This window comes from Boleophthalmus pectinirostris, unplaced genomic scaffold (genome assembly GCF_026225935.1).
Source record: "Boleophthalmus pectinirostris isolate CB_2022bp ecotype Guang Dong unplaced genomic scaffold, ASM2622593v1 HiC_scaffold_11, whole genome shotgun sequence".
Taxonomy (NCBI): domain Eukaryota; kingdom Metazoa; phylum Chordata; class Actinopteri; order Gobiiformes; family Gobiidae; genus Boleophthalmus; species Boleophthalmus pectinirostris.
Genome location: NW_026570994.1, coordinates 890,791 through 918,240, shown reverse-complemented (window position 1 = coordinate 918,240; position 27,450 = coordinate 890,791). Strand labels below are relative to the sequence as shown.

The window sequence follows — 27,450 nt, the reverse complement described above, 5'->3', positions numbered from 1 at the left end:
ATATGCACACACACGCATGCACGCACACACACACACACACACACACACACACACACACACACACACCACACATCCACACCCACACAGATACACATTATAAACACTGTAAACACACACTCCTAAGGGCACTCCCCCCGTTCTTTCTGGTGACCTGTAGCTACTCTGTTCACTTTTGCCTCACTACTGTTCTTGATTTCTACAAGCAAACAATGAAAGAAGACAATGAACTGAAGTTGTCTTGAATCATACTCTCAGATTTATTAAAACAGAATTATAAAAGTGCCTGTCCCTGACAGTGTTTTCTTTCCCTATGCTAAGTATGATTATGCATACAGAGATGTTATACCCCAGACTTAAGATTGAAGTTAATGTAATAGGAAAATACCGTTGTCGCTTCTTCGTGCCGTTTTCACAGTTCTCGTGTGTCTGTTTCACATCCTGTTTGGGGAGAGCTCGGTTCCTCCTTACAGGGAGTAACTGTCCTTGGATACTTTGCTTTGTAAGTCTGATGCTGCTTCACAGAGTTTCAACCCTGCAGTGAACACACTTGTCCTCTGTCTCTCTTTGAAAAGATATGAAAAAACTATTACTTTACTGCTTCAACAGATGTTTATTATTTTAAAAAGACAATTTTCCATGACAGTAAACATTTCAAAAACTAGGACTAAGAGTTAATATAGAGGAGTCAAGAGGTCCTGGTGACCTGCACACCATTCCACATGTTACACAAACGCCACATCACAGACCTGAGGTGAAACACTTAAGTAAATCCTTCTGCCTTTTTTATATGTTAACCAAATAAGTGAATTTTTATTTTATATATAGACTTACAGACACACGTGAACCTTCTATTAGAGAGACTATCATCTTTGTAAAGTTTTTTTCAAGCTGTATTTTGGATAATGTGCACTGGGACAATGTGAGTTACATGTAATGATGATAATAGCATTCAGTTCAGTCATTGTGATTATTCAGTTCACCACAGAATCATACAAACAAACTTTTTATTATAGTTTGTTTTAAATCAGCTCAATCTCAGATCAATCTAAATCAACTGTAAAACACTACTACTTAGTTACTGCATTACTACTTACTTTTGGTATCGTTATTTAATCACAACTAAAAACATTGCAAATAAATGTCAAAATGTGTCAAAGTCCTCCAGAAGCTCATTGTTATTTGGCTGCTGGAGCATGAGACCTTCAGTGGGAGTCTGGGATTCGGTGCAGGCGGATTTCCAGTCGTTTTAAAGTGAAAGAGTTGTCTCCAGGTTTGATCTTGTTTTGAGTGTTCTTGTTTTCTGGTCCTTTCTGTTGCTGTGCTTTAGCGTGGGCCTGCAGATGTGCCTTCAGAGCCTTGGCTGTGTACAGGACACTGTCACACTGGTCGCATGGAAACAGCTTGTGCCTGGTGTGGACGTAATAGTGGTATGCGTACAAAGCCTTGGTTTTGAATCCTCTCCCACACTGGTCGCACACTACTGGCTTAGGCATGATTTTCTCCTCTGAGTTTGTCTGAGCGTGGCTTAGAAGGTGAGACTGTAACTCCTCAGGTCGAGCGAAGGTCTTTCTGCACTGATTGCATCCATGAGGTTTGTCCATGTGAATGACTTTATGTCTTTTCAAATATGAGAGGTCAGCAAACGCCCGGCCACATACATCACACACGTGGTTCTTCTCTGTTATGTGCGCCTTCTGATGGATTTGTTCATGTCTTTTTGTTTTGAAAGCCGCCCCACAGAGGTCACAGGTAAAAGGCCGCTCTGTTTTGTGGGAGTCCATGTGTTTATTTAGCTTGGCCTTTTCATAAAACTCTTTCCCACACTGGTCACAGGAGAACTGGATTTCCTTTGTGTGCACGTTCTGATGCTGTCTCAGTAAGCTTTTCCACACGAAAGTCTTGTGGCACTGCTCACACTCGTAGCTTTTCTTATTGTGAATGTTTTGAATGTGGGCTTCCAGGCCATCTTTCCTTTTGAATGTTTTCCCACACTGGTCACAAACGTGAGGCCGAGCTGTGGAATGGGAGAGCTCATGTCTTTTTAAACGATCTAGTCTCACAAATGCTTTGCCACATGTTTGACAGAAGAGAAGATTACTGCCTGAATGTCTTTGTTGATGGATTTTTAATTCGGCGTAGTTGGAAAGACATTTTCCACACTCATCACACGGGAAGCGTACTCCGCTGTGAATGTGCTTGTGTCGGGTTAATCTCTCCTGGTTCAGAAAGGCCTTTCCACACTGATCACACTTGTGATTCTTCTCTCCCTTGTGAATGAGTTTGTGTTTCTTTAAATGTGAATAATGTCCATAACTTTTCCCACATTGGTTGCATGTGTAGTTTCGTTCTTGTGTGTGTACGACTGAATGTATTTTTAGAGAAGCTTGTAAGATGAATGATGCCCCACACAAGTGGCAGGAGAAGGCCTTCTCTCCGGTGTGTATCTTTCTATGGTTTGATAATGTGGATTTTGCTGTGAAAGACTTGCCACACAGCTCACATTCAAAAGCCTTCTCTCTTGTGTGGAAAGGCCCGTGGGCCTGGAGCTGCTGTTTGGTGGGAAACTTCTTGTCACACTGGTCACAGCTGAAGAGGCCGACACCAGTGTGGATCCTCTGGTGCAGGGTGAGGTGGCTCTTCACCCTGAAGCTCCTCCCACACTGCTCACATGTGAAGGGCTTCTCTCCTGTGTGAATGCGCCTGTGATGAATCAGCCGAGATCTCACTGCAAACTGCTTGTCACACAGGTCACAGCTAAACAAGTTTTCCCCCGTGTGAAACCTCTGGTGGGCCTTTAGTTTGGACTGGCTGATGAATACATTCCCACACTGGCCACATTTGAACTGTACTCCAGAGTGAGTGAGTTTGTGCAGTTTAAGGACCTGCTCAGTCTTGAATGACCTCCCACACGTGTCACATGTGAAGGGCCTCTCTGACGAGTGCACCGTTTGGTGCCTCTTCAGCTCCCAGGCTGTGGGACACTTCTTTCCACACGTGGTACAACAGTGCTGCTTCATGTCCCTCTACAAACACAAACACAGTGAGTGACAAAACAAAAAAACATGTTATTAGCCCATCTCTTCTCTCCTCTGATCTGGTCTTTCCCAAAGTCTATTATAAAGGTCACAAGTAGACTGAGGACTAAAGCAGGGGAATCAGCTTTTTGCCTGTTTTGTGATTTTCATGCATCTTTCTTGTATTAGACGTGTTTATCATATCAGGCCCTGCTCAAAGATCAAGGCTAATCGATCAATAAGACTATTGTCTGCAAAAATGCAAATATTTAAATGTGAAAAAAAATATGAAAGCTTTGCTAATCAAACCGGCTACAGATATTTGAATAAAAACACGTCAAGTGACAGGCACAGTTTTGAACAGAGGGAGAACTTCTTGGGCATTGTCCCTCTTGTTCAGCTCCGGGTCTTTCCTACGTTCTCTTCTACATTCTGAACTGAACTGAGATCTGAGGCCTGTCCTTTTCTTTTGAAGGAAGTCCTGGTTATCCTTGTAGTAACACTACAAGGATTTGTAGTGTTTGGAGAACCAGATCTGTCTGTCCTCTGCTGGACACAGTGTGGATTTATTTATTGATCTATTTATTGTCAGGAATAAGTCTGCTTTACATGCCTTTTTATTCAGTTTGGTTCTGTTCTCCATTGCATTGTTGTCAGGGAATTAACCCAAAGACTCAATCATTAAAGAACAAGCCAGAGACGACACTGTGGTTGGTTTACTTGCAGCAAGGAGTGTGAGAGCAAACTGACTGAACCTAGCACTGAAGCTCTCGTCCTCCCCACAGCTCTTTTATTGTTAAGCATCACACAAGGCCTTGACATAGTTACACGGTCTGTTTTTCAGTTCTTATCTCTGACTAACAGACTACAGCTGACACTGCACCTGATTACACACTCAATTTCATTATTCTGGGTAATTATGAGTAACTGTATTCAGTTACAGTTACTGTTTCCATGTGTGATGGTAATTAGATTACAGTTACTTGTTGAAATAAATGGATTACACGGTGGTATTTTCCTGTTTTCACATTTTGGGCTATTCCCTTTTTTTTTTTTTTTTCCTCTGTAATTTCACTCATTACCAGACACTAAACCAGGTCTAAACCAGGTCTAAACCAGGTCTAAACCAGGATTTAACAGGACTAAATTCTGCTGTGTGGACGTGTCTCCTCCTCTTCTATCAATAATATTTTTAATTTGGTTCAGTAAAGTCTGGGCTTTTTATTTTCTTTTAGCAGACAAAACATCTTATGTGAAGATTTCCGAGTCTTTGCTTCTCTACAGCAAATCAAGTAATCCAAAGTATTCAGATTACTTTACTGACTTAAAGTAACTTAATGGATTCCGTTACAAACTACATTTAGATGTATGTAATCTGTAATCTGTAGGGGAATACATTTTAAAAGTCACCTTCCCAACACTGGGCATTAGTACATTATTAGTACAGTTATGACATCACTTAAGGTAAAGTCGAGTTTATTTGGAGAGCACAGTTTGTACATAAAATCATGACAGAGTTTTATACAACAAGAAAGATGCATGAAAATCACAATACAAATAAAATGAAGGGTCAGCGTTCAGTAGTACTGCACTACTACAAAGAAAAAGAAAAAACGACCAATAACTGTTTAAAATAGTTATGGGTCCTGAAACACAAACACTGGGGGAGGAACCAAACTGACACCACATAATCGTTCGATTCTCGAGTTTGTCTGGTGTCGAACTTTGTTTGAAACTTCATCATGGTTCAGGGTCTCCTTTCTTTTTTAATCATAGCTGTATGAAACAGAACATGCCGATAGCTCAATGTAAATGACAGAAATACTCACAGAAGACGAGAAGAGTCAGAGTGCTAGAGCTGGAATGTTGCTTCTTCTGGAGACCTTCAGCAGTGTGACCAGTGCACGTCTCTCCTCAGATAAGTGGGATGGGAGGGAGCTGGGGGTTGGAACAAATACTTCATGGTTAGTAGATAAAGAAACAAGTAACCACTAGAATCTTCTGTGTGTGTGTGTGTTTTTTTTTTCATATATGTTCTACTCATGAAAGGTCCTGTATTAGCCAAAACTGACCCTTGTAATCTGTAAACCATGTTCTAATGTTGTTAAATTGAGTCACTATTTTTAGGACTTGAGACTTGACAACATTTTTTTCCTTTAGTAGATTGTTAGTAGATTAGTAGATTTTACCTTTAGTAGATTGTCAGTTCTAGGGCTGAAAACCTCCAAATGATTCTAGACACACACACACACACACCACTTTCACACTAGGCAGTGTGGGTGAAGTGCGTTGCTTAAGGACAAGACAGATTCTGCAGCTGGCACTTCACTGTAGCACCTGATTTTCCCAGCGGTCTCCCTTCCGAGTACTAACCAGGTCCAGTCCTGCTGAGCTCCTAGGATCAGACTTTGACAAGCTGGTAAGGCCACATGAAAACCACCCTGAACGTGCCCCATCTCATCTGTTCTTGGAGGCTCAGCAGGGCTGGGCCTGGTACTTGGAGACCACCTGGGAATACCATACATTTTCTCTGTTTCTTTTTTTCCCAAACTATTCTATCTTAATCTATAAGTATAACATTTTTATAAACACGAGAGAAACAAAACACTTTGGCCTTTGATCAAATGTGAAGAATGCATTTCCCCACAAGATTCAACCTTTACCTTAACAATACATAGAATAAAAAAGACTAGAATAAAAATAAATGGGCTGAACTGGAGCTAAAAGTGAGAAACAGTAAAACCAGAAAGTGTGTCTCTAAATATTCACTTACACTTAGAGCAGGATTTCTTTAGAATGTAAATGTTATGATCTCTGTAAACATCTATACCAGGTATATAGCTTTTTTTTTCACTCTGCAGAGAACAATTTGATGTGTTCAGTTTTACTGCTGTACAACATTCAAGTATCCTGGTTTTCATACACAATTATTTCTTTAAAACACAAAGTTCTTTCACTCACACTCTCCTTTTTAATTCCAGTCTGACTTCATCTGACTCAGAGCCTGGTGCCCCCTCCTCCTGTCCACATACAAGATTTAGAAATACAGATTATTGTGATTAGATTAATGATATGTATGTGCAGCTCTACATTAAAGTGAGATGTAGTAGTGAAATAATAATTGCAGCAGTGGCATTCTTCTTCTTATTTATTTATTATTTCTATTATTATATATTTTCTGTTCATTACTTTGAACCATGTTACAGCCTGTTGTACCTGATGGAGTTAAATTAAATTAAACACACATATATATAAACCAAACAGAACTCGTGTACCCCGTACTTTAAACACTAGAGCTGTGTAGAAAAGTAAGAGGACAGCTCCCTCTTCTGGTCACACTGGAGTAGTGTAGTAATAAGCCACAGTCACAGTAATACAAGTACAGTCAGGTAAAGGGTTTTGCTTATTCCACATGTCTAAAACTAAATAGAGTTCTAAACATAGTCCTAAATGTATATGAAGATGATATAACAACAGTGTCCATATCACAGTCTTTTGTTTATGGCCATACCACTCTGAGCAGAATCTAAGCAGGGTTAGTCCTGGTTAGTCCCGGTTAGTACTTGCATGGGAGACTCCCCGGGAATACCAGGTGTTGTAAGCGTTTAGCTTTCTTCTCAACTTTTAACTGTTATCTATAAATATTACATTTTTTATCCGCCTTATTCCTAATTCACGCATTTTTGTGGTGGCGTTTCTGGTTAAACTCAGATCCCATTCATGTCAATGGACAATTTGGGAAAAGTTTTGCATCTTAAACATGACATAAAGTCACTTCATTTGTGTAAAATGTTCAGGTTTCATGTGATCAACAAACACTGCACCAGTTCTCTGGAGGGCTTTAAAACAGCTCTGTAGTCCATATATACTGCACTTATTTGTTGTCAAGATCATCTGCCCCACACAAAATAATACAACTGGAATGATAATGGCAGTGCCCACAGTAACTTCAGGAATAAGGTGGATAAACACGAGTGAAAAGAAATACATTGGCCTTGTCATGTTGTTTTGTGAAAATGACTGTTACTGTGACTTACTGCACTACTACAATGTGACCAGAAGAGGGAGCTGTCCTTCTCTTTTCTACATGAGTTCTGTTTGTTGGATTTTGTTAATTGAACTCCATCACAAATAATAGAACAAATTGTGAGGATAAGGTTAAAAGTAAAAAAATAAATAAAAGAAAGTAAAAATAATTAATTCACTTGTTGGCTTCTACTGCTGCAATTAGTATACTACAACTCATGGTAAACTAAGGCCCAATCTGCATAAATGGGAAAAATATGGAATCCCTATTACGCTTTATACATACAGACATGAACAGTGCTTCTTTTATTCTCTTATTTTTGACCTGTCAGTGCAGTGATAATCCTGGTCGGGCTGGTACAAGAACAGTTATTGCGCTTGTGGTTAATATTGTCATCCTTTTTTGTCTAACTAACTTTGTAAATCAAAACCAGGATACCTGAATGTTTAACAGCTTTTAAGGAGTAAAATAAAACATATGAAACAGTCCTTTGCAGAATGAAAAGTTTACAGCACCTGGTATTCCCATGTGTGATTCCCATCCAAGTTCTAACCAGGCCCGGCCCTGCTCAGCGTCAGAGACGAGCTCGGCCGTGTTCAGGGTGATATGACTGTAAGCGAACAATATAATGGTGGGTATTGGATTTATTTCTACTTTAGGTACAAAGATATATTCTAAAGAAAATCCTGCTCAAAGTGTAAGTGACTGTTTGGAGACACACTTTGCTGTTTTTCAGTTTTAGCTGCAGTTTCATTCTGCACTGGACTGTTTCATATGTTTCATTTTGAACACTCAGCTGCACTAGCTTTGGTAGAACTACTAACCACAACAGCAAGAACTATTATTTTTATTATAACTCACCCCAGCCACCTTTATCACTGCAACTCACAGTCTGAATCTGCACTTCATGTTTTATTTATTTATTTATTTTGGGTCCCCATTAGTCATTACCGCAGCAATAACTATACCTGGAGTACATTACAAAAACATGTACTTTGTACTTTTCACAAACACACTTTCTGTTAGTTAAAAAAAAAAAAAATAATAAAATAAAATATAATATATATATATATATATATATATATATATATATATGTATATGTATATATGTGTGTGTGTGTGTGTGTATATATATATATATATATATATATATATATATATATATATATATATATATATATATGTATATATGTGTATGTATATATATATATTCAGTTTACACATACAGATAAAAAAAGTGACAAATCTGTCACCCGATATATTTGAACATTTAATTACAATTTCTTTATAAAGTATAATTTGCTTTAATTTAGTTTTAAAAATTAACTTTTTTTGAATTTGTATTAAGTACAGAGACAGATGATTCCAAATGGATCCAGCTGTGTACAACACAGACACTGATTTTAAGTAAAAGCAGGACATAGTGCATGAGCGCTGCCTGCTCTGGTAACCATGGTGATCTGTAGCCAGAGTCAGCTCATTGTAATGGCACACAGAGACAGTAACTTTGTTAAAAACTGAGCAAGTTTACAGCTCATTCTCTGTTGTCCTGTCAGTCATAACCATGTGAACTGCTCCATGACAGAACATGAAGTGATGCAGAGTCCAGTTGCTCTGTTCTGTGCAAGTGGAATTTAGTGGCCGATGACCAAACTACTGAACAACACTCAATGAGATCAAACTAATGCTGCTCATTTTTGAGCAGAGGTGTTAATATGAGTTCATGTTTTCATTACGTTTAACCAAGCAAAGAATAATGTAAAATAGAATTGTGAAAGAAATCAAGCCTCAGCAGGTTCCAGGTCTGGTGCTTTGTGTTGCTCACTTGTATTAAAGCGACTAACAAACCCTTTAATAGGAAATTGAAAAAAACGCTTGTGTAACAGATAAAAACTCACAACACTTCCTGTACTCCCTCACACACTTACATCAGAGACAGAAGATACTACTACTACTACTACTACTGCTGCTGCAACTACTACAGATTCTCCTGTCACACAGCGATCGCAACAACAGAATGAACTCTGACAGCGTTCCATTGCGTGTTAACATGTGCTACAGTGAGGGGGAACAGGCGATAACAGTTGACCAACATAAGACAGTGAACGTGGCCCAGGAGGTGCCTAAAGACCACATCATCTGGTCTCTTTTGTGTTTCCTCTACTATAACCCCTGCTGCTTGGGCCTGGCCGCCCTCATCTACTCCATCAAGGTAAGTGCTGCTGGGATTTAAAAGCGGACTGCGTAACTTTTCTAGTGGAGGGTCCGTCATTTGCTCGTCTTCATGGTTACTGCTTTGTACATTGTCCTGGTTAAGTCCTGGTCTGGTCTCAGTTTGAGTCATGGTGTAGATTTGCTCAAATCCTGGTCTAGTCTGGGTAAATTCCAGGATTATGTGGTGATTGTGCAAGTGCAAAAAGATCGGCAATACACTTATCTCCATGGAGACAAGCAGGTGAGGCAGGTGACCAAGCCAAGTTACATGTCAGAGCTGTGGAAAGGTGACACCTGCTTGAATAAATACAAGAGAGATATGTTAAATGCTATAAGAAGGAACATTCAAAGCATCTCCATGGAAACAAGAAGGATCAGACCATTATGTGACCAGAAAAGTCAAATAATGGCTGTAAGGTTGTAGCCAGACTGGTGCTACCTAGTGCCTCCGCTCAATTTCCTTTCTCTCCAGTGACTAAATCAGGAATCAGAATACACTAGACAGTTTGCAAAAAACCTACAAGTGTGAGTTCAGGCACCAGCCAATCAGTGAAGAGTCAGACATTCTGTGTTGTCAACGATTCCCGAGATCGAGGATTTAAAGCCGGAACAAAGAGAATGTTTGGTGAATTTGATCAAGGGAAAAGAGGTTACTGTTCTTCTTTGTACAGGATTTGGGAAAAGTTTAACATACCAGTTAGCCCCGTTAGTGGCACTTTACATACGTCACGACCAAATAGCATAAGGTGACCATATTTCCATTTGTGAAAACCTGGACATTTTACCGGGGGTGGGAGGTCGGGCCTCGACATTGAGCTACAGTCGTCCCTCGCTATATTGCGGTTCACCTTTCGCGGTCTCGCCATTTCACTGATTTTTTTCTTTTCTTTATTTTTTATTATTATTATTTGTGTGTGTGTGTGTGTGTGTTTTTTTGTCTTTTTAACACATGGGTGGGTCAGGACTAAACCAGGTCTAAACCAGGACTAATCTTGGCCTTAAGAGAGAGAACATCGAGCAGTTTGTCCGCAAAGCACGATCAGGCAATTGCTGCGTTTACCTCAGAGCTCTCCATTGGTTCTTTCTCCTGCGGTCACCTCCGAGCCCGTTCCAACAGTGAGTCCTGTTTTAGTCCTAGTTCAGTCCTGGATTAGTCCTCCTCTTCAGTCCTGGAATCAGTCCTGGAATCAGTCCTAGGTTAGTCCTGGGTTAGTCCTGGTTTAGTCTTAGTTCAGTCTGTGGCGTAAGCAGTGCAAAAGTTTGATATAATCTTGGGTTAACGGGCGGTTGTGGTGTTGTACTGGGGGTCTCCAAAAATGGAGTCGTGCAGGACTCTGTGCTGTAGGCTCCATTACGGAATAAATGAATCTTGGGTTCGTTACATAAAGAAGGAGGAAAATAACAAGAGGACGACAGCAGCAAGAAGTTTTAAGAAGGATTCAGAAAAGGTTGCACCTGTCCTGTCTAAAAAAAGTATATAAAGTGTGTGGTGAGTGGGTTTACAGACTTAAAACAGATAGAATAATTGTAAAATATAAAGTTGACTACTTTGCGGGTTATTTTTAGAACGTAACCCCCTTGAAAAACAAGGGAACGCTGTACTCTCACTTCGCAACCTGTGCACATGGCCTCTCACTTGTCCCGACCGGGATGGAAAATGGACAATTTCTTGTACAACTCATTGTTAAATGGGCATTTTCGCTTTGGCATGTTGCAGACTGACTGTGTCTTGCTCCTTCTGAGTCACAGAGAGACGCTCAGTTCTCACGTGGGCAGACGTGGGCAGACATGGGCAGACATGGGCAGACTTGGGCAGTATGGGTTGTCAGTTCTTCAGAAGGAACTGGAGGTAAGAAGCATCAAGTTTTTCACCAAACTTATGTTCTGTGTTGCTCGATTAGCTGCGCCTCCATGACCTGTGTCCAAAACAGTCACCGGCGCCATCGTCCTCTACAACCTCATATCCTGCTTCCTCTTTTGTGTCCGCACATGCTCAGTCTGACAGATTCTGGCAAATCTCCTCGTGGAACTACTTCAACAGAGAAACCCTCACGAGAGGCGACTGGATTTCAAACAAGTTTGATTTTCTTGCGACCTACAAATGCTGATCTGGAGTTGGTCATGAAGTATTAATCGGTTTTCTTAATATCATGTTTACTACACGAAGCACGACACACGATGAAGCCAAAACTCGACCCGATCCCCAAAATAGTTGCACGAGTGAAAAATCATCTCAAGAAGGGTCAAAAATTGCACAGTGTACGCCCGGTTTAAAAGTGTACAGCCCTACAGCCTATTTTTGATAAACCATGTGATTAATTTATCTGCATTACTCTTTTCTTCACTGGAATAATTTCACGTGTAGTCATATATTTGCATCAACAACTGAGGATTATGTTACTTGGGTTTGGGTTTGTGGTGTAAAAACCAACAATGTATATGAATGTTTCTTTTGTCATATTCACTTTCACGTTTGTTGTTGTTGAGTTAGTTTTGTGTTATTCCTTTTATCTGGACCAATCATTGAATTTTGGGTTTTAGATGACATCACTTTGAACAGACCAATAATATTTAAAATAGATAGGAACATTGTTAAAACGCTTTTGTGTAATACTAGAAGTGAATGGATCAGGTTCAACATTTGTGAATTTAACTTCCTTTATTCCTCTTGTCTCCCACCATCAAATTCTAAAATCTGAAATCCCGTTCAGTCAGCTTCTTGTTTTATGTGCCATTTTGAGATAACATTGTACTTTCATTTGAATTGTTAACTGCTACGGCTACACTTCTAGACATTTTTGATTTTATTTTTTTTTTAACTTTACAATTCAGTTCACAAATGTACAAAGTATAAATATCTGTTGTCAAATGTGAAGTAAAAGTATCAAGATCAAAAGTATCAAGATCAAAAATCAAAAGTATCCACTGTGAACAGATAAAAATGGCACTTAAAGCCCAGTGTGTAACCTTTTTATTCAAGAATAGATTGAAAATGTAAGCATGATTTTTCATTCTGGATGTTTTTATTGCATGGAAAAATATATGTCCACTGTGAGTGAGCTTGCATCTCCACAAACCTGACTCATACCTGCTTGTTTCATCTCCATAGAGAATGTCCTGTAGTATAGTTTTAACTTCCTGTTTCCAGGTGACTTTCCAGCACCATTTCCAGTTTAAAAATGCACTTGCTGAAAAGTCTGAATATTTCACAGAGGTTTTGAGAATTTAAAAAAGTCAGTATAAAGATTTGCGATAATGTCAGGCTTTTGTAACAGAAACAAAATCGACAGCAGCGGTTGTCATTTTCCTAAACCAAAACTCAAACAGCACTGTGCTCTAACTGTGCAAATCCACCTGGGAGCTGGAAAAAGCGAAAGTAAAAATAACTTTCTCTGGCAGTTTTTCACACGCTTCTCCAATACAAAAAAATACAAAAAACAGAATCCATTAATTTACTTAAAGTGAGTAAAGTAATCTGAATACTTTGGATTACTTGATTTGCTGTAGAGAAACAAAGACTCAGAAATCTACACATAAGATGTTTTGTTTGCTAAAAAAAAATAAATAAAAAGCTCAGACGAGGAGACATGGTCTGCACAGCATGGTTAAGTTCTGTTAAATCCTGTTAAATCCTGTTTAGTCCTGGTTTAGTCCTAGTTTAGACCTGGTTTAGTCCTGGTTTAGTCCTAGTTTAGACCTGGGAATAGCCCAAAATGTGAAAACAGGAAAATACCTCTCTGTAATCCATTTATTTCAACAAGTAACTGTAATCTAATTACCACTCACTTAAACAGTAACTGTAACTGAATACAGTTACTCATAATTTGTACTCTGATTACGTAACTCCGGTACATGTAATCAGTGTTGGGAAGGTTACTTTTAAAATGTATTCCCCTACAGATTACAGATTACATACCCTAAAATGTAGTTTGTAACGTAATCCATTAAATTACTTAAAGTGAGTAAAGTAATCTGAATACTTTGGATTACTTGATATTGTCATGCTTTTTAAAACTACATGAATGTAACAACCACATCCTGAAAATTCTTGTTTGTTTCTTCAAATTGTCTGTTGAGCCCAAGTCTCCACGAACAGACTTTTGTTTACTGTAGAGAAACAAAGACGAGGAAATCATAACATAAGATAAATCTGCTTAAAGACAATAAAAAACTCAATCTTTACTTAACTGTACTAAAAATATTATTGAAAGAGAAATGATTTTTATATGAGATCACTGCTGCTTTAAATTATGTCCACCTACTGTTTGTGTCATACTGTTTAGACCTGGTTTAGTCCTGGTTTAGACCAGGTTTAGACCTGGTTTAGACCTGGTTTAGACCTGGTTTAGTCCTGGTTTAGACCTGGTTTAGTCCTGGTTTAGACCCGGTTTAGGCCTGGTTTTAGGCCTGGTTTAGACCTGGTTTTAGTCCTGGTTTAGACCTGGTTTAGACCTGGTTTAGACCTGTTTTAGACCTGGTTTAGGCCTGGTTTAGTCCTGGTTTAGTCCTGGTTTAGACCTGGTTTAGTCCTGTTAAATCCTGGTTTAGACCTGGTTTAGTCCTGCTTTAGTCCTGTTTTAGACCTGGTTTAGAAATGGTTTAGTCCTGGCTTAGTCCTGTTAAATCCTGGTTTATACCTGGTTTAGTCCTGGTTTAGACCTGGTTTAGTCCTAGTTTAGTCCTGGTTTAGTGTCCGGTAAAATGTGAAAACAGGAAAATATCGCCGTGTAATAATTTCAACAAAGTAACTGTAATCCAATTACCACACATGGAAACAGTAACAAAACACATATAAACACTGTTTATATGTTAACCAAATAAGTGAATTTTTATTTTATATATAGACTTACAGACACACGTGAACCTTCTATTAGAGAGACTATCATCTTTGTAAAGTTTTTTTCAAGCTGTATTTTGGATAATGTGCACTGGGACAATGTGAGTTACATGTAATGATGATAATAGCATTCAGTTCAGTCATTGTGATTATTCAGTTCACCACAGAATCATACAAACAAACTTTTTATTATAGTTTGTTTTAAATCAGCTCAATCTCAGATCAATCTAAATCAACTGTAAAACACTACTACTTAGTTACTGCATTACTACTTACTTTTGGTATCGTTATTTAATCACAACTAAAAACATTGCAAATAAATGTCAAAATGTGTCAAAGTCCTCCAGAAGCTCATTGTTATTTGGCTGCTGGAGCATGAGACCTTCAGTGGGAGTCTGGGATTCGGTGCAGGCGGATTTCCAGTCGTTTTAAAAGTGAAAGAGTTGTCTCCAGGTTTGATCTTGTTTTGAGTGTTCTTGTTTTCCGGTCCTTTCTGTTGCTGTGCTTTAGCGTGGGCCTGCAGATGTGCCTTCAGAGCCTTGGCTGTGTACAGGACACTGTCACACTGGTCGCATGGAAACAGCTTGTGCCTGGTGTGGACGTAATAGTGGTATGCGTACAAAGCCTTGGTTTTGAATCCTCTCCCACACTGGTCGCACACTACTGGCTTAGGCGTGATTTTCTCCTCTGAGTTTGTCTGAGCGTGGCTTAGAAGGTGAGACTGTAACTCCTCAGGTCGAGCGAAGGTCTTTCTGCACTGATTGCATCCATGAGGTTTGTCCATGTGAATGACTTTATGTCTTTTCAAATATGAGAGGTCAGCAAACGCCCGGCCACATACATCACACACGTGGTTCTTCTCTGTTATGTGCGCCTTCTGATGGATTTGTTCATGTCTTTTTGTTTTGAAAGCCGCCCCACAGAGGTCACAGGTAAAAGGCCGCTCTGTTTTGTGGGAGTCCATGTGTTTATTTAGCTTGGCCTTTTCATAAAACTCTTTCCCACACTGGTCACAGGAGAACTGGATTTCCTTTGTGTGCACGTTCTGATGCTGTCTCAGTAAGCTTTTCCACACGAAAGTCTTGTGGCACTGCTCACACTTGTAGCTTTTCTTATTGTGAATGTTTTGAATGTGTACTTCCAGGCCATCTTTCCTTTTGAATGTTTTCCCACACTGGTCACAAACGTGAGGCCGAGCTGTGGAATGGGAGAGCTCATGTCTTTTTAAACTATCTAGTGTCACAAATGCTTTGCCACATGTTTGACAGAAGAGAAGATTACTGCCTGAATGTCTTTGTTGATGGATTTTTAATTTGGCGTAGTTGGAAAGACATTTTCCACACTCATCACACGGGAAGCGTACTCCGCTGTGAATGTGCTTGTGTCGGGTTAATCTCTCCTGGTTCAGAAAGGCCTTTCCACACTGATCACACTTGTGATTCTTCTCTCCCTTGTGAATGAGTTTGTGTTTCTTTAAATGTGAATAATGTCCATAACTTTTCCCACATTGGTTGCATGTGTAGTTTCGTTCTCGTGTGTGTACGACTGAATGTATTTTTAGAGAAGCTTGTAAGATGAATGATGCCCCACACAAGTGGCAGGAGAAGGCCTTCTCTCCGGTGTGTATCTTTCTATGGTTTGATAATGTGGATTTTGCTGTGAAAGACTTGCCACACAGCTCACATTCAAAAGCCTTCTCTCTTGTGTGGAAAGGCCCGTGGGCCTGGAGCTGCTGTTTGGTGGGAAACTTCTTGTCACACTGGTCACAGCTGAAGAGGCCGACACCAGTGTGGATCCTCTGGTGCAGGGTGAGGTGGCTCTTCACCCTGAAGCTCCTCCCACACTGCTCACATGTGAAGGGCTTCTCTCCTGTGTGAATGCGCCTGTGATGAATCAGCTGAGATCTTACTGCAAACTGCTTGTCACACAGGTCACAGCTAAACAAGTTTTCCCCCGTGTGAAACCTCTGGTGGGCCTTTAGGCTGGACTGGCTCTTGAATACTTTCCCACACTGGCCACATTTGAACTGTACTCCAGAGTGAGTGAGTTTGTGCAGTTTAAGGACCTGCTCAGTCTTGAATGACCTCCCACACGTGTCACATGTGAAGGGCCTCTCTGACGAGTGCACCGTTTGGTGCCTCTTCAGCTCCCAGGCTGTGGGACACTTCTTTCCACACGTGGTACAACAGTGCTGCTTCATGTCCCTCTACAAACACAAACACAGTGAGTGACAAAACAAAAAAACATGTTATTAGCCCATCTCTTCTCTCCTCTGATCTGGTCTTTCCCAAAGTCTATTATAAAGGTCACAAGTAGACTGAGGACTAAAGCAGGCGTAAAGCAGTTAGGCGTGTTCTATCAAATCAGGCGGCATCAGGCTGAGGGACGTTCTCCTCTGTTACAGAGGAGTGGGGGACACGTTTCAGTGTCCATGAGGTCTGAACAGCGCTGCTCACAGATCAAGGCTAATCAATCAATAAGACTATTGTCTGCAAAAATGCAAATATTTAAATGCGAAAAAAAAATATAAAAGCTTTGCTAATCAAACCGGCTACAGATATTTGAATAAAAACACGTCAAGTGACAGGCACAGCTTTGAACAGAGGGAGAACTTCTTGGGCATTGCCCCTCTTGTTCAGCTCCGGGTCTTTCCTACGTTCTCTTCTACATTCTGAACTGAACTGAGATCTGAGGCCTGTCCTTTTCTTTTGAAGGAAGTCCTGGTTACAGTGAGTGAGGTGAGGAGTCTGTAAAATTCAACTCACAGTAGTTACAAAAACCATTAACAGCTTGGCAATAATTCATGGAATGAATCTTCTTTCTCTGGAGAAAGTCCATTTTAGCTGAGATTGTTCGATCAGTGTCTTGATTATAGTTAGCTTATCTGAGTTGCTTCAGTCAATTTGTCAATCGAGGAGAAACAATGTAGGTTTGTTGTAAAAGATCTTTAATCCTTGAGAGGGCCTTTGTGCAATAGAGCATGACAGGAAATGTCTCTGCAGAACACAAGTCAATCAATCTTCAGTTAGCCACAGGTCCAAGATGGGGAGCTTGAAGCAAGTGGGGGAAGGGTAGAGTGCACCAGGCATTGTCCTAACTTTGGTGCAAGTCTGTTTCTTAAGATTTGATATCATGGTAACAACCATGATTACACATCTTCCATAGGTCAAAGGTCAAAGGTCAGTAACACTACAAGGATTTGTAGTGTTTGGAGAACCGTGCTCTCCAAATAAACTTGATTTTACCTTAAGTGATGTCATGACTGTACTGATAACTACGTCCAGCTTTTATTATGCCCCACGGCTTTGTACAGTACAATGGAGAACAGAAACAACCTGAATAAAAACACATGTTCAAAAGATTTATCCCTGACAAAAACAAAACAAAACTGCTAAATCCACACTGTGTCCAGTAGAGAGCAGGAGCTTTTTTGAGCAGACTTCTATCCAGACCTGTCTGTCCTCTGCTGGACACAGTGTGGATTTATTTATTGATCTATTTATTGTCAGGAATAAGTCTGCTTTACATGCCTTTTTATTCAGTTTGGTTCTGTTCTCCATTGCATTGTTGTCAGGGAATTAACCCAAAGACTCAATCATTAAAGAACAAATGTGACTAAACTGACTCACATGTTTGTCATGAATGGGCCGAGTGCAGAACAATTAATTAAAATAATTATTCACTGGAGTCACAGTCAGAGTCACACCAACCACTCCAAACCGGGGGTGTCCCAGTTTTTTAGTTTGAAAATCTGATCTGAAAATTTTTTGTATGTACAATGTAATATACTATGGTATAAAGAGTTCATAAGAGTTCATATGTTCACAGGGCTCAACATGCACAACATCTTCATTAATTTCATCTTCTTTTCCCTGTCCCGTTTAGCTGGCCTGTTGACCTCTGACCCCAGAGTGAGGGAGAGGAAGAAGCCGGGTCAGGAGGGAGCCAGGAGAAAATTCACCTGGAAGAAATATTCTAATCGATTCTTGTAAATGTGCCTGAAATAAATATTGTTTTTGTACAATTTCAGGCAGTTTGCTTGGCTTTGTATTAGGTAGATCATTTTGTAAGTAGTTCACATGCTGAAAAAGTGTGAGCACCCCTGGTCTAAAGTATTCACTGTAACAGATAAAAACGTCACTTAAAGCCAAATATGTAACATTTTTATTCAAGAATAGATTAAAAATGTAAGCATGATTTTTCATTCTGGATGTTTTTATTGCATGGAAAAATATATGTCCACTGTGAGTGACCTTGCATCTCCACAAACCAGACTCATACCTGCTAACTGTGCAAATCCACCTGGGAGCTGGAAAAAGCGAAAGTAAAAATAACTTTCTCTGGCAGTTTTTCACACGCTTCTCCAATACAAAAAAAAAAAAAAAAGAACGGTTTGGCAAAAGATAATTTACCTTTGACACTATTCAATTCATTTTCATTCAAGTTACTAAATGGTGTAAGAAATGGGCAAATATTCAAAATGTAACTTTAGTTTTCTTTTTACTTTCCTCATTTCAAAATCTGGAGCATAATCAATAAAAACAATTCAAAAATGGATGAAAACCATAGCCTAGGTATTTGTTGAACCTACTATTTCGATTTGTTCTGAACAGAAGTAGAGCATTTGGAGGTTTTGTGGCACCTATAACCAGTGTTGGGAAGGTTACTTTTAAAATGTAATCCCCTACAGATTACAGATTACATGCCCCAAAATGTAGTTTGTAACGGAATCCATTAAATTAATTAAAGTGAGTAATCTGAATACTTTGGATTACTTGATTTGCTGCAGAGCAGCAAAGTCTCGGAAATCTTCCCATAAGATGTTTTGTTTGCTAAAAGAAAATAAAAAGCCCAGACTTTACTAAACCAAATTAAAAATATTATTGATAGAAGAGGAGACATGGTCTGCACAGCATGGTTAAATTCTGTTAAATCCTGTTAAATCCTGTTTAGTCCTGGTTTAGACCTGGTTTTAGACCTGGTTTAGTCCTAGTTTAGACCTAGTTTAGACCTGGTTTTAGACCTGGTTCAGACCTGGTTTGAACCTGGTTTAGTGTCCGGCAATGAGTGGAATTACCAAAAAAAATTTAAAAAAGGGTATAGCCCAAAATGTGAAAACAGGAAAATACCTTTGTGTAATCCATTAATTTCAACAAGTAACTGTAATCTAATTACCACTCACTTAAACAATAACTGTAACTGAATACAGTTACTCATAATTTGTACTCTGATTACGTAACTCTTGTACATGTAATCTGTTACTGTTGCTCTGCGATGAAATTCCTTAAAAGGACACAACCTATATCTGCAAAGGATTACTTTAAAAGTATACATGTTTCACACAGTGGTACATCCATAAGATTTCAGTGGTTAAACAACTCAATGTGTAATAGTCAAACAAATATATCAATTCAATGTTTAATATGCCCATGTGATGCACTCAAGAAACTTCACCATTTGGTACAGCCTTCACTGTATAGAAACAAAGACGAGGAAATCTTAATATAAGATAAATCTGCTTAAAGACAATAAAAAGCCCAATCTTTACTTAACTGTACTAAAAATATTATTGATACAGAAATAATTTTTATATGAGATCACTGCTGCTTTAAATTATGTCCACCTACTGTTTGTGTCATACTGTTTAGACCTGGTTTAGTCCTGGTTTAGTCCTGGTTTAGACCTGGTTTAGACCTGGTTTAGTCCTGGATTTAGTCCTGGATTTAGTCCTGGATTTAGTCCTGGTTTTAGTCCTGGTTTAGTTCTGGTTTAGTCCTGGTTTAGACCTGGTTTAGACCTGGTTTAGTTCTGGTTTAGTTCTGGTTTTAGTCCTGGTTTTAGTCCTGGTTTAGACCTGGTTTAGTTCTGGTTTTAGTCCTAGTTTACACCTAGTTTACACCTGGTTTTAGTCCTGGTTTAGTTCTGGTTTTAGTCCTGGTTTAGTCCTGTTTTAGAATTGTTTTAGACCTGGTTTTACTCCTGGTTTAGTCCTAGTTTACACCTGGCTTAGTCCTGGTTTAGTCCTGGTTTAGTCCTTGTTTTAGTCCTGGTTTAGTTCTGGTTTTAGTCCTGGTTTAGTCCTGTTTTAGATCTGGTTTAGACCTGGTTTTACTCCTGGTTTAGTCCTGGTTTAGTCCTAGTTTACACCTGGCTTAGTCCTGGTTTGGTCCTGGTTTAGTCCTGGTTTAGCCCAAAATGTGAAAACAGGAAAATACCACCATGTAATCCATTTATTTCAACAAAGTAACTGTAATGTAATTACCACTCATGGAAACAGTAACTGTAACTGAATACAGTTACTCATAATTTGTACTCTGATTACATAATGCCAGTACATGTAATCTGTTACTCCCCAACACTGTTTATAACTTCGACTTGTGCAGCAGCAGCAGAGTCAGGAGCCTCTCAGTGTTCTGTTCTGTTCATTGTTGTGGTCACAGGACCTAAGAACAGTTTTGTACAAATGCCACTCAAAACTACCAAAAAAATGAAACCATGTCGACGTCATTTCTCAGAGTGGCATGATGGGCCCATGACCCAGAGGTCGATGGACTGAAACCATATAACCACTTTACATATACATTTACCTACAGATAATTCTGGTGAAACTGATGCAAATATGATGGTTTTAAAATGTTCCAAATACATGTATAAAGTCTATTTTTTATTACCTTACCATGCGGTTAACTGCATCATCATCTAACATCAAACACAGGCCTATAAACAGACTCTAACTGTGATGTGAATAAACTGTATTTACACACACACTTGGAAACTCGATCAGGGTCAGTGTTACGGCCACAGGCCTCCAGATCCTCCTGGCCATATTTGCCTAGATCCATGTGTGTGTGTGTGTGTGTGTGTGTTTGCAAGCCTCCGTATACAGACCCCCGCTGTGATGCTGTGATTGGAGGAATCGATTTAAGATGGCATCTGGAGCCCCTCCCGCTGAATGGTGGAACCCGAAACACCTGGCCAATCCCAGGCCTACACCTGGAGCTCCGGCCCTATAAAAGGACCCGCCCCCTGCCACTCTGGGCAGCTGTTCTGTTTGTGGACTTGCTTGCCATCTTTGTGTCTCTCGTGCTGTGTTTGTTGAGATACTAGAGTCCTAGTGACTTTGTTTTTTTGTTTTTCTGTTTCATTTAGTGTACCCCGTTTTGGTTTTCTTATCTTTCCTTATATTGTTAGCCACTCTGTTTAGAGCCTCTTTTTGTTAATTCTTGTAAGAATCATTGTTTTGTTTGGTTTACCTTACAATTCTGTTAAATAAATCACAACTTTAGTTTTACCATTTTTCAACCTTGGTTATTTTGTTACTTCCCCCTGTCCCTAGCAGAGCTGGGTCGTAACAGTCAGTCAAGTGTATAGAAGCAACAGAAGTGTACAAGTGGCTCCATTTTGTGGTTGATGTTGAACAATGCTCAAATTCTAAAACAATAAGAACAGCCGGAGTCTTGAGTCATGTTAACGCCAGTGTTCATCTCTCTTTTTGTGTTTACAGAAATAAATCCCTTGTAATCATATTCAAAAGAGAAGAACAGGATTAGTATGATCTTTAATAGAAACCTCCCATAGACCAAGAGCTCACATAAAATGATCACCTCGGACGGCTCAGAGATCCAAATTGTCGGTCATTACAAGTACCAAGGTGTGTGGCTTGATTCTTCATTTAATTTTGAAAGGCACATTCACAGTCTGCTCACTAAAGCCAAACTAAGAATAAGTTTCCTGTATCGACATCAAAAAAGGTTTGAGATGCCCCGCAAAAGAGCTTTTGGTCAAAACTAGGGGAGACCGGGGCACAGTGGATCAGAAAAGTTATTTTTCAGCCTGAAACACAGGCTAATGATAGTATAGTTTCTTTTTTTATTATAAGTAAGTAATGCTGTGTGTTGTCCATAAAAAAATGCTACTAAGTTTCAAATAACTGCTTCGGGTCCTTACTAACGAGCATTTAAACTATCAGGCCTTACTGTAAAATGAAAGACCTAATAAAATAACATTTTAGAATCCTGAATGAACAGACAGTTGGAAATTAAACAGTGAATGAGAGAGGTATAAAAGAACTGATCTAGGGCCTCATTTATAAAGCTTGCTTACGCAAAAATCCGTGCGTGCGCGCTTCCTACGCCAACCGCGGTATTTATAAAACTCGCCTAAGGCGTGGCTCTTTGCTTAACTCTACGCCAACTCGGGAACCTCCTGTAAGTTCTACGCAAAGTCTGGAGACACGGGGAAAAAGCGACACTCGTGGAGAGAAGCAGAAGTGAACAGAGTTTGAGGAAGTGTTTGATCAGAAAATCCACGTATAAAGAAGAATTACCTTCTGATTTGCGCATTTAAGTGTTTGGTTCGACAAAATACGGAGAAGGGCTGTTTATTCCACTCATTATTCTCCACAATATTATACATTTGACACTCGTGCACGAACGCGGCCACGTTCCCGGACTCGGTGTAGCGCAGAGTCCCACAGTCCACACCGCGACCATAGACTTCTATAGAACACAGACTGTGACCGACACAGAGGACGAAATAATGACCCGACCTGAGAGAACAACTCTTCCCTTGGACGCAGCAGGAGCCAGGCTTTGATTTAATGAACGCAACTTTAACACTTTTACTTTAGTCTTTACGCACCGAGCGCCAGAGTGACCTGAGTCTGCGGACAACACGAAGCCTACTGCCCGAACCTGACCCCAACCAAAATCTTTCCTACATTTCTGTGTAATGGAGAACTCTTGTACATGAGAGCTGCTCTCTGACTGTATGAAGAACAGAATAATGCCCGTGCCCGTGCCGACCCAGACCCACACTCACAGACCCAGACCCACACTCACAGGTTCAGCAGTTTGGATGTTTCGTGTGGACTTTAATTGGCAGAATAACATCTGCATCTGATGTGTTTCGTGCTAAATCTGTGTCCTCGTATCCTCGTGTCCCTCCCTCGCTCCTTTCCCTCTACAGGGGAGGGCATCTGAATCTCTCGCACGCGCTCAAAATTTGACCATTCAGATCAGCGCGTGCACGTATATATATATATATATATATATATATATATATATATATATATATATATATTATATATATATATATATATATATATATATATATATATATATATTTATTTATACATTAAATATACAGGGCCAGTCCTCACACACTTCATAGACAGACTTAAAAATATAGCGATAAAACTCTTGAAACAGCGAAAAAACACATGGGCTTTACTGCCAAGATGTGCTGCCTAAATATTATAAAAAATGATTAAATGAACAGATGAGTCATTGTTGTCACTTTTAGTTTTGTATTTATTTATTAATCCTTGTTTAATAAAGTCTTTAATAAAGTCTTTGACGTAACTGCGTGGTGCTGCGTGGTGCTGTGTGGAGCGTCCTCCTCCCTCTGTCCCGCGTGTCTCGGTCAAACCCACTGATTATCGGCTCATGTTTAGGGAAATGTCATTCACGAGTCACTTTACATGCTCCTTTTATGGTGAGGTGGAGGTGTGGAGAGGGCGTGACGTGACGTAGGTTTACGTGCGCAAATTGTAGTTGCAGGTGGGATTTATAAAGCAAAGATTGCGTGGTTTGGTGCGTGCGGTGGGTTTTCTAAATATGGAGTTTGCGTGGCGCACGCCTTGTCGCTACTAGGCGTACGCACTAACTTACGACAACTCCTGCGCAGTTTTTATAAATGAGGCCCCTGATCTGTCATTATGTTAGAGTCAATATAAAGTTAAAAAACAGAGTGGAGCACAGTGAATCACAAGCAAGAGTGATCCAATGTGCCCCAAATGAACTCTTTTTAGATCAGATGACCTACTTACCAAATGACCAACTGTTGCATAGAAACTCCATGTGCTTCACTTTCATCCAGGCTGCAGCTCATTACAACACCTGAATTACAAGTTATTCTTGGATGAGCTCTACATAATCACAAATATCAAACTAACTCAGTATTTTACTTCTGATGCTGAAAAACATATTTTCACTCACCTTTTGGTGTTCCCCAAACATTCTAGTACTGCTACCACCGAGGAATTCCCTTTGCATAAAATAAAAATAGAACCACTGATTCACTGTGCCCCTTGATCCACTGTGGCCTGCTCTCCCCTACAGTCCTCCCGATCATTGGCTATGGAAACTTAGTTTACAGCTCAGCATCAAAAACACTGCTCCATAAGCTCCATGTGATTTATCCTGCAGCCTACACTTTGTCACAGATGCACCATTCACTACCAACACTGCACTTGACTCTGAAGTACAGTGTCCCTCTCTCCACACCGCACACAAACACACTGGTTACTGTTCAATTATAAATGTTTAATTGGTAAAACTCTGTCCTACCTCAGCTCGCTCCTGCACATCCACAGCTCCAGATGCACACTGCGCTCCAGCAGAGATGTGACCCCGGTCATTCCTAAAGTCCTCACAGCTTTGGGCCCCTCCTCATTTCAGTTTTCTGCAGCAATGACTGGAACCAACAACAGCAACAGACTTTAAAACTTAGTTTTTACCTGTGGACTTTTAAAAACTCCATCCAGAGTATTTTACAGGATAATTGCACATGTTTTTAAGACTTTTAGATCTTTAATCTGCAAATGTTTAATTGTCTTATATCTCTATTCACAGTTTCATGTTATAGTTGATCAGTGTTTTCTGTTTGTGCTTCTGTTTTATTCTGCCTCTTGGTCATTGTAAATGAGAAGGTGTTCTCAACTGACTGACCCGGTAAAATATTTAATAAATAAAATAAATAAATAAAAATTATGAGAAGCTTAAAGCAGGCATGAAAAAAAACCCCACCTTCGTCTTTACATGATTTACTCTGATGTTCTCAGTACAAATGACTGTTACTGTTACTACTACACACACAATATGACCAGAAGAGGGAGCTGTTCCGCTACTTTTCTACATTTCTACATTTTCTACATTTAAAACACACTCAGGCACAGCTCTTTGGCTCCCAGGACTGGCTTATAAGTTCTGTACTTGTGTTTGTTTGATTTTGTAGTTTAACATCTACAGACATGTTCTGAAACGCAATGGATTCTTATGTTATTAGGTTCTTTTTTCAGTTTGTTTTCATACCTGTAATAACATAATAATAACATCAATTATTGGAAGACCAAATGAACCTCACTGGGCACTGGATTCTTGTATCATCAGGTCATACTGCAGTCTTCCCTCAAATTGAGAGACGCTCCCGCACCCTCCCGCACGCTCCCGCACGCGGATACAAGTTTATTGCCAACAGCAGCGGCCGTAATGAAATATGATCACACTTGTCGAGTGTCAGACCTGGAGTAAGAGACAAGACCGACTCCAAACGCGATGGAGTCCGAGACGAGTCCTACGACACTGCGATCTGCCCACACGAGCTTGGAGATCAACTGGTAGATCGCGATCAACATATTGGACACCTGAATCAACACATGAATCAACAATGATCTGCCTATGAGTCAGTGAGCTAAAAGACAACAGTGAACGTCTGCAGCAGGACTTCAGTTTACAGACAGAGCTGCTGAAAGTTTCCGTCAGCTTGCTGCCTCATTCATTAAATGTAAAAGTTAACTTGTAACATTTAAATCCACATGGAAATGGAGACACAGAGGTGAAAACAAACAATGATGTGCAGTTTACCCTGTACTAACCTGTAAGACACCACTGGTTGTTTGTGAAGTGAGCGTCAGACTTCATTCACTGCCCAAGTCACATGAATAAATGACCATCTTACGCAGCCAAGTGCGCATTGTGTAGATTATGCCATGTACACTTAAAACTCTAAGTCCCCGTAAGTCTGCTTTAAACCTGTTTTAGACCTGGTTTAGTCCTGGTTTATTCCTCGTTCAGCTCTGGTTCAGTTCTGGTTTACATGGTATAGTTTTTTTTTTTTTCCAGTCCCGGTTTAGTCCTGGTTTAGTCCTGGTTTAGTCCTGGTTTAGTCCTGGTTAGGGTGACCACCGGTCTGACTCTGAAAATTAGGACACTTCGGCCCAAAAGTGAGGACAGTAACGGAACCAAGGGGGAGGGGTGGGGGGCAACCACAGAGCACAACAAAATGTCTAAAAACAGCATGATACAAGCACTTGTCACTATTCTCATTATTATCATCATTATTCTGATTCTATTATTGTTTATTATATTATATTAGTATTATGATGATCATTTTCACACTTCTTCAGTTTCAAGACAAACAACATGATTGTATGTGGCACACACAGGTCACTTGATGAACACAACACCATTTTCGAGCCATGGATTTATTTAAGGAACATACTTGCATCGCTACAGGTTTTTTTGTCATACAGAATATAGAGCACAAAATGTAAATGTTCTTTTGGTTGCTGATGGGGCAAAAAAAAAGAGGTTGAAGACGAGTAGGCAGCACTGCTAGTATTCTCCATGTGGAGTGTGTGTGCGTGTCTCTAACGCACCTTTACCTCGGCTACTCACATCAATGTCAACACAGCAGTTTACACAAGGCATAGTGTTCTCCTTTGGTGTTCTTGTTGGCAAAACGATGCTCTGAGCACCAAGCATGTTAGAAGAACGTCTTCCTTTTAGGCATTTGCTTTTGTTCAACACAAACAGTTTCAAACATTGTTATCACAGCATCACAGGTGCAGTACGGGCGGGGATTTGTGACGAGGGTCCGAAATGAGGATAAAATGTCAAAATTGAGGACGCATAACAGAGGTCCGGACAGAAGGCTCTAAAACAGGACTGTCCGACCGAAATACGGATGCTCACCCTAATGAGTTGCGTACAAAGTTAGCCACATGCTGTTGTTTTATGACTTCATGATGGTAACTTGGGATGAGGACGGCTCGCGGTGTTAACGGGGACATCGATGTCTTTCACAATTACATAATGTAATGAAATGTGACTTACTACAGCGTGTGCACGGTAGCATGAGAAACACTGAAAGCGCGACAGCGCCCTCTTGTGACCTGTATATCATTACACATAGGCACCGGGAAACAGAGGTACGGGGACACGAACCTTTATCACTGTAGCTCCACTGGTTTTCTTCGCAAGAAAGGACTTCACACTTCGCACTGATGATCATGTGTGTCAATATTTATTAGTAGTAATCCTCAACTCCATCAACACATTGAAACACCGTGAAAACTAAAATAAAGACAGACACAGAAAATGTCTCAGCTTTACATAAATGCCTTTAAATAATTGCAGAACTGAAAACAATATTTACCGTGTTCGCCTATACATCACCAGCGGTAGTTAAAGTAGCGTGTCTTTCATTTTGCATTATATTATATCATATCTCTTTACACATTTTCTGTTTCTCTTTTTCGTCTTTTTCTCTCTTTATCGCGGCTACTAGTTTTCTCT

The 27,450-nt window shown here is 39.9% G+C and overlaps 1 protein-coding gene across 3 annotated transcripts; it reads right to left on the bottom strand.

Annotated features, from left to right (window-relative positions):
- Positions 1–233: 233 nt before the first annotated feature.
- On the bottom strand, positions 234–27,450 carry LOC110175613 (oocyte zinc finger protein XlCOF6-like). 3 transcript variants are annotated; one of them, XR_008633470.1, is made up of 6 exons: positions 27,311–27,450; positions 27,100–27,228; positions 24,442–24,568; positions 4,844–4,952; positions 1,095–3,023; positions 234–562 (listed from the first exon to the last, which is right to left on the bottom strand). XR_008633470.1 is itself a non-coding variant. In XM_055164023.1 (5 exons), the coding sequence occupies exon 5, from the start codon at positions 3,015–3,017 to the stop codon at positions 1,203–1,205; it is 1,815 nt and encodes a 604-aa protein (XP_055019998.1). In that variant the 5' UTR covers positions 3,018–3,023; positions 4,844–4,952; positions 24,442–24,568; positions 27,100–27,228; positions 27,311–27,450; the 3' UTR covers positions 234–1,202. The 3 variants fall into 3 exon arrangements, 2 of the variants coding, with proteins under 2 accessions (XP_055019998.1, XP_055019995.1); XM_055164023.1 differs by having other exon boundaries at positions 234–3,023; XM_055164020.1 differs by lacking the exons at positions 234–562; positions 1,095–3,023; positions 4,844–4,952 and adding an exon at positions 14,060–16,298.

What these genes read in the sequence shown, in the direction of transcription:
- LOC110175613 (XM_055164020.1), bottom strand. Translation starts at nt 16,292, where the DNA reads ATGAAGCAGCACTGTTGTACCACGTGTGGAAAGAAGTGTCCCACAGCC.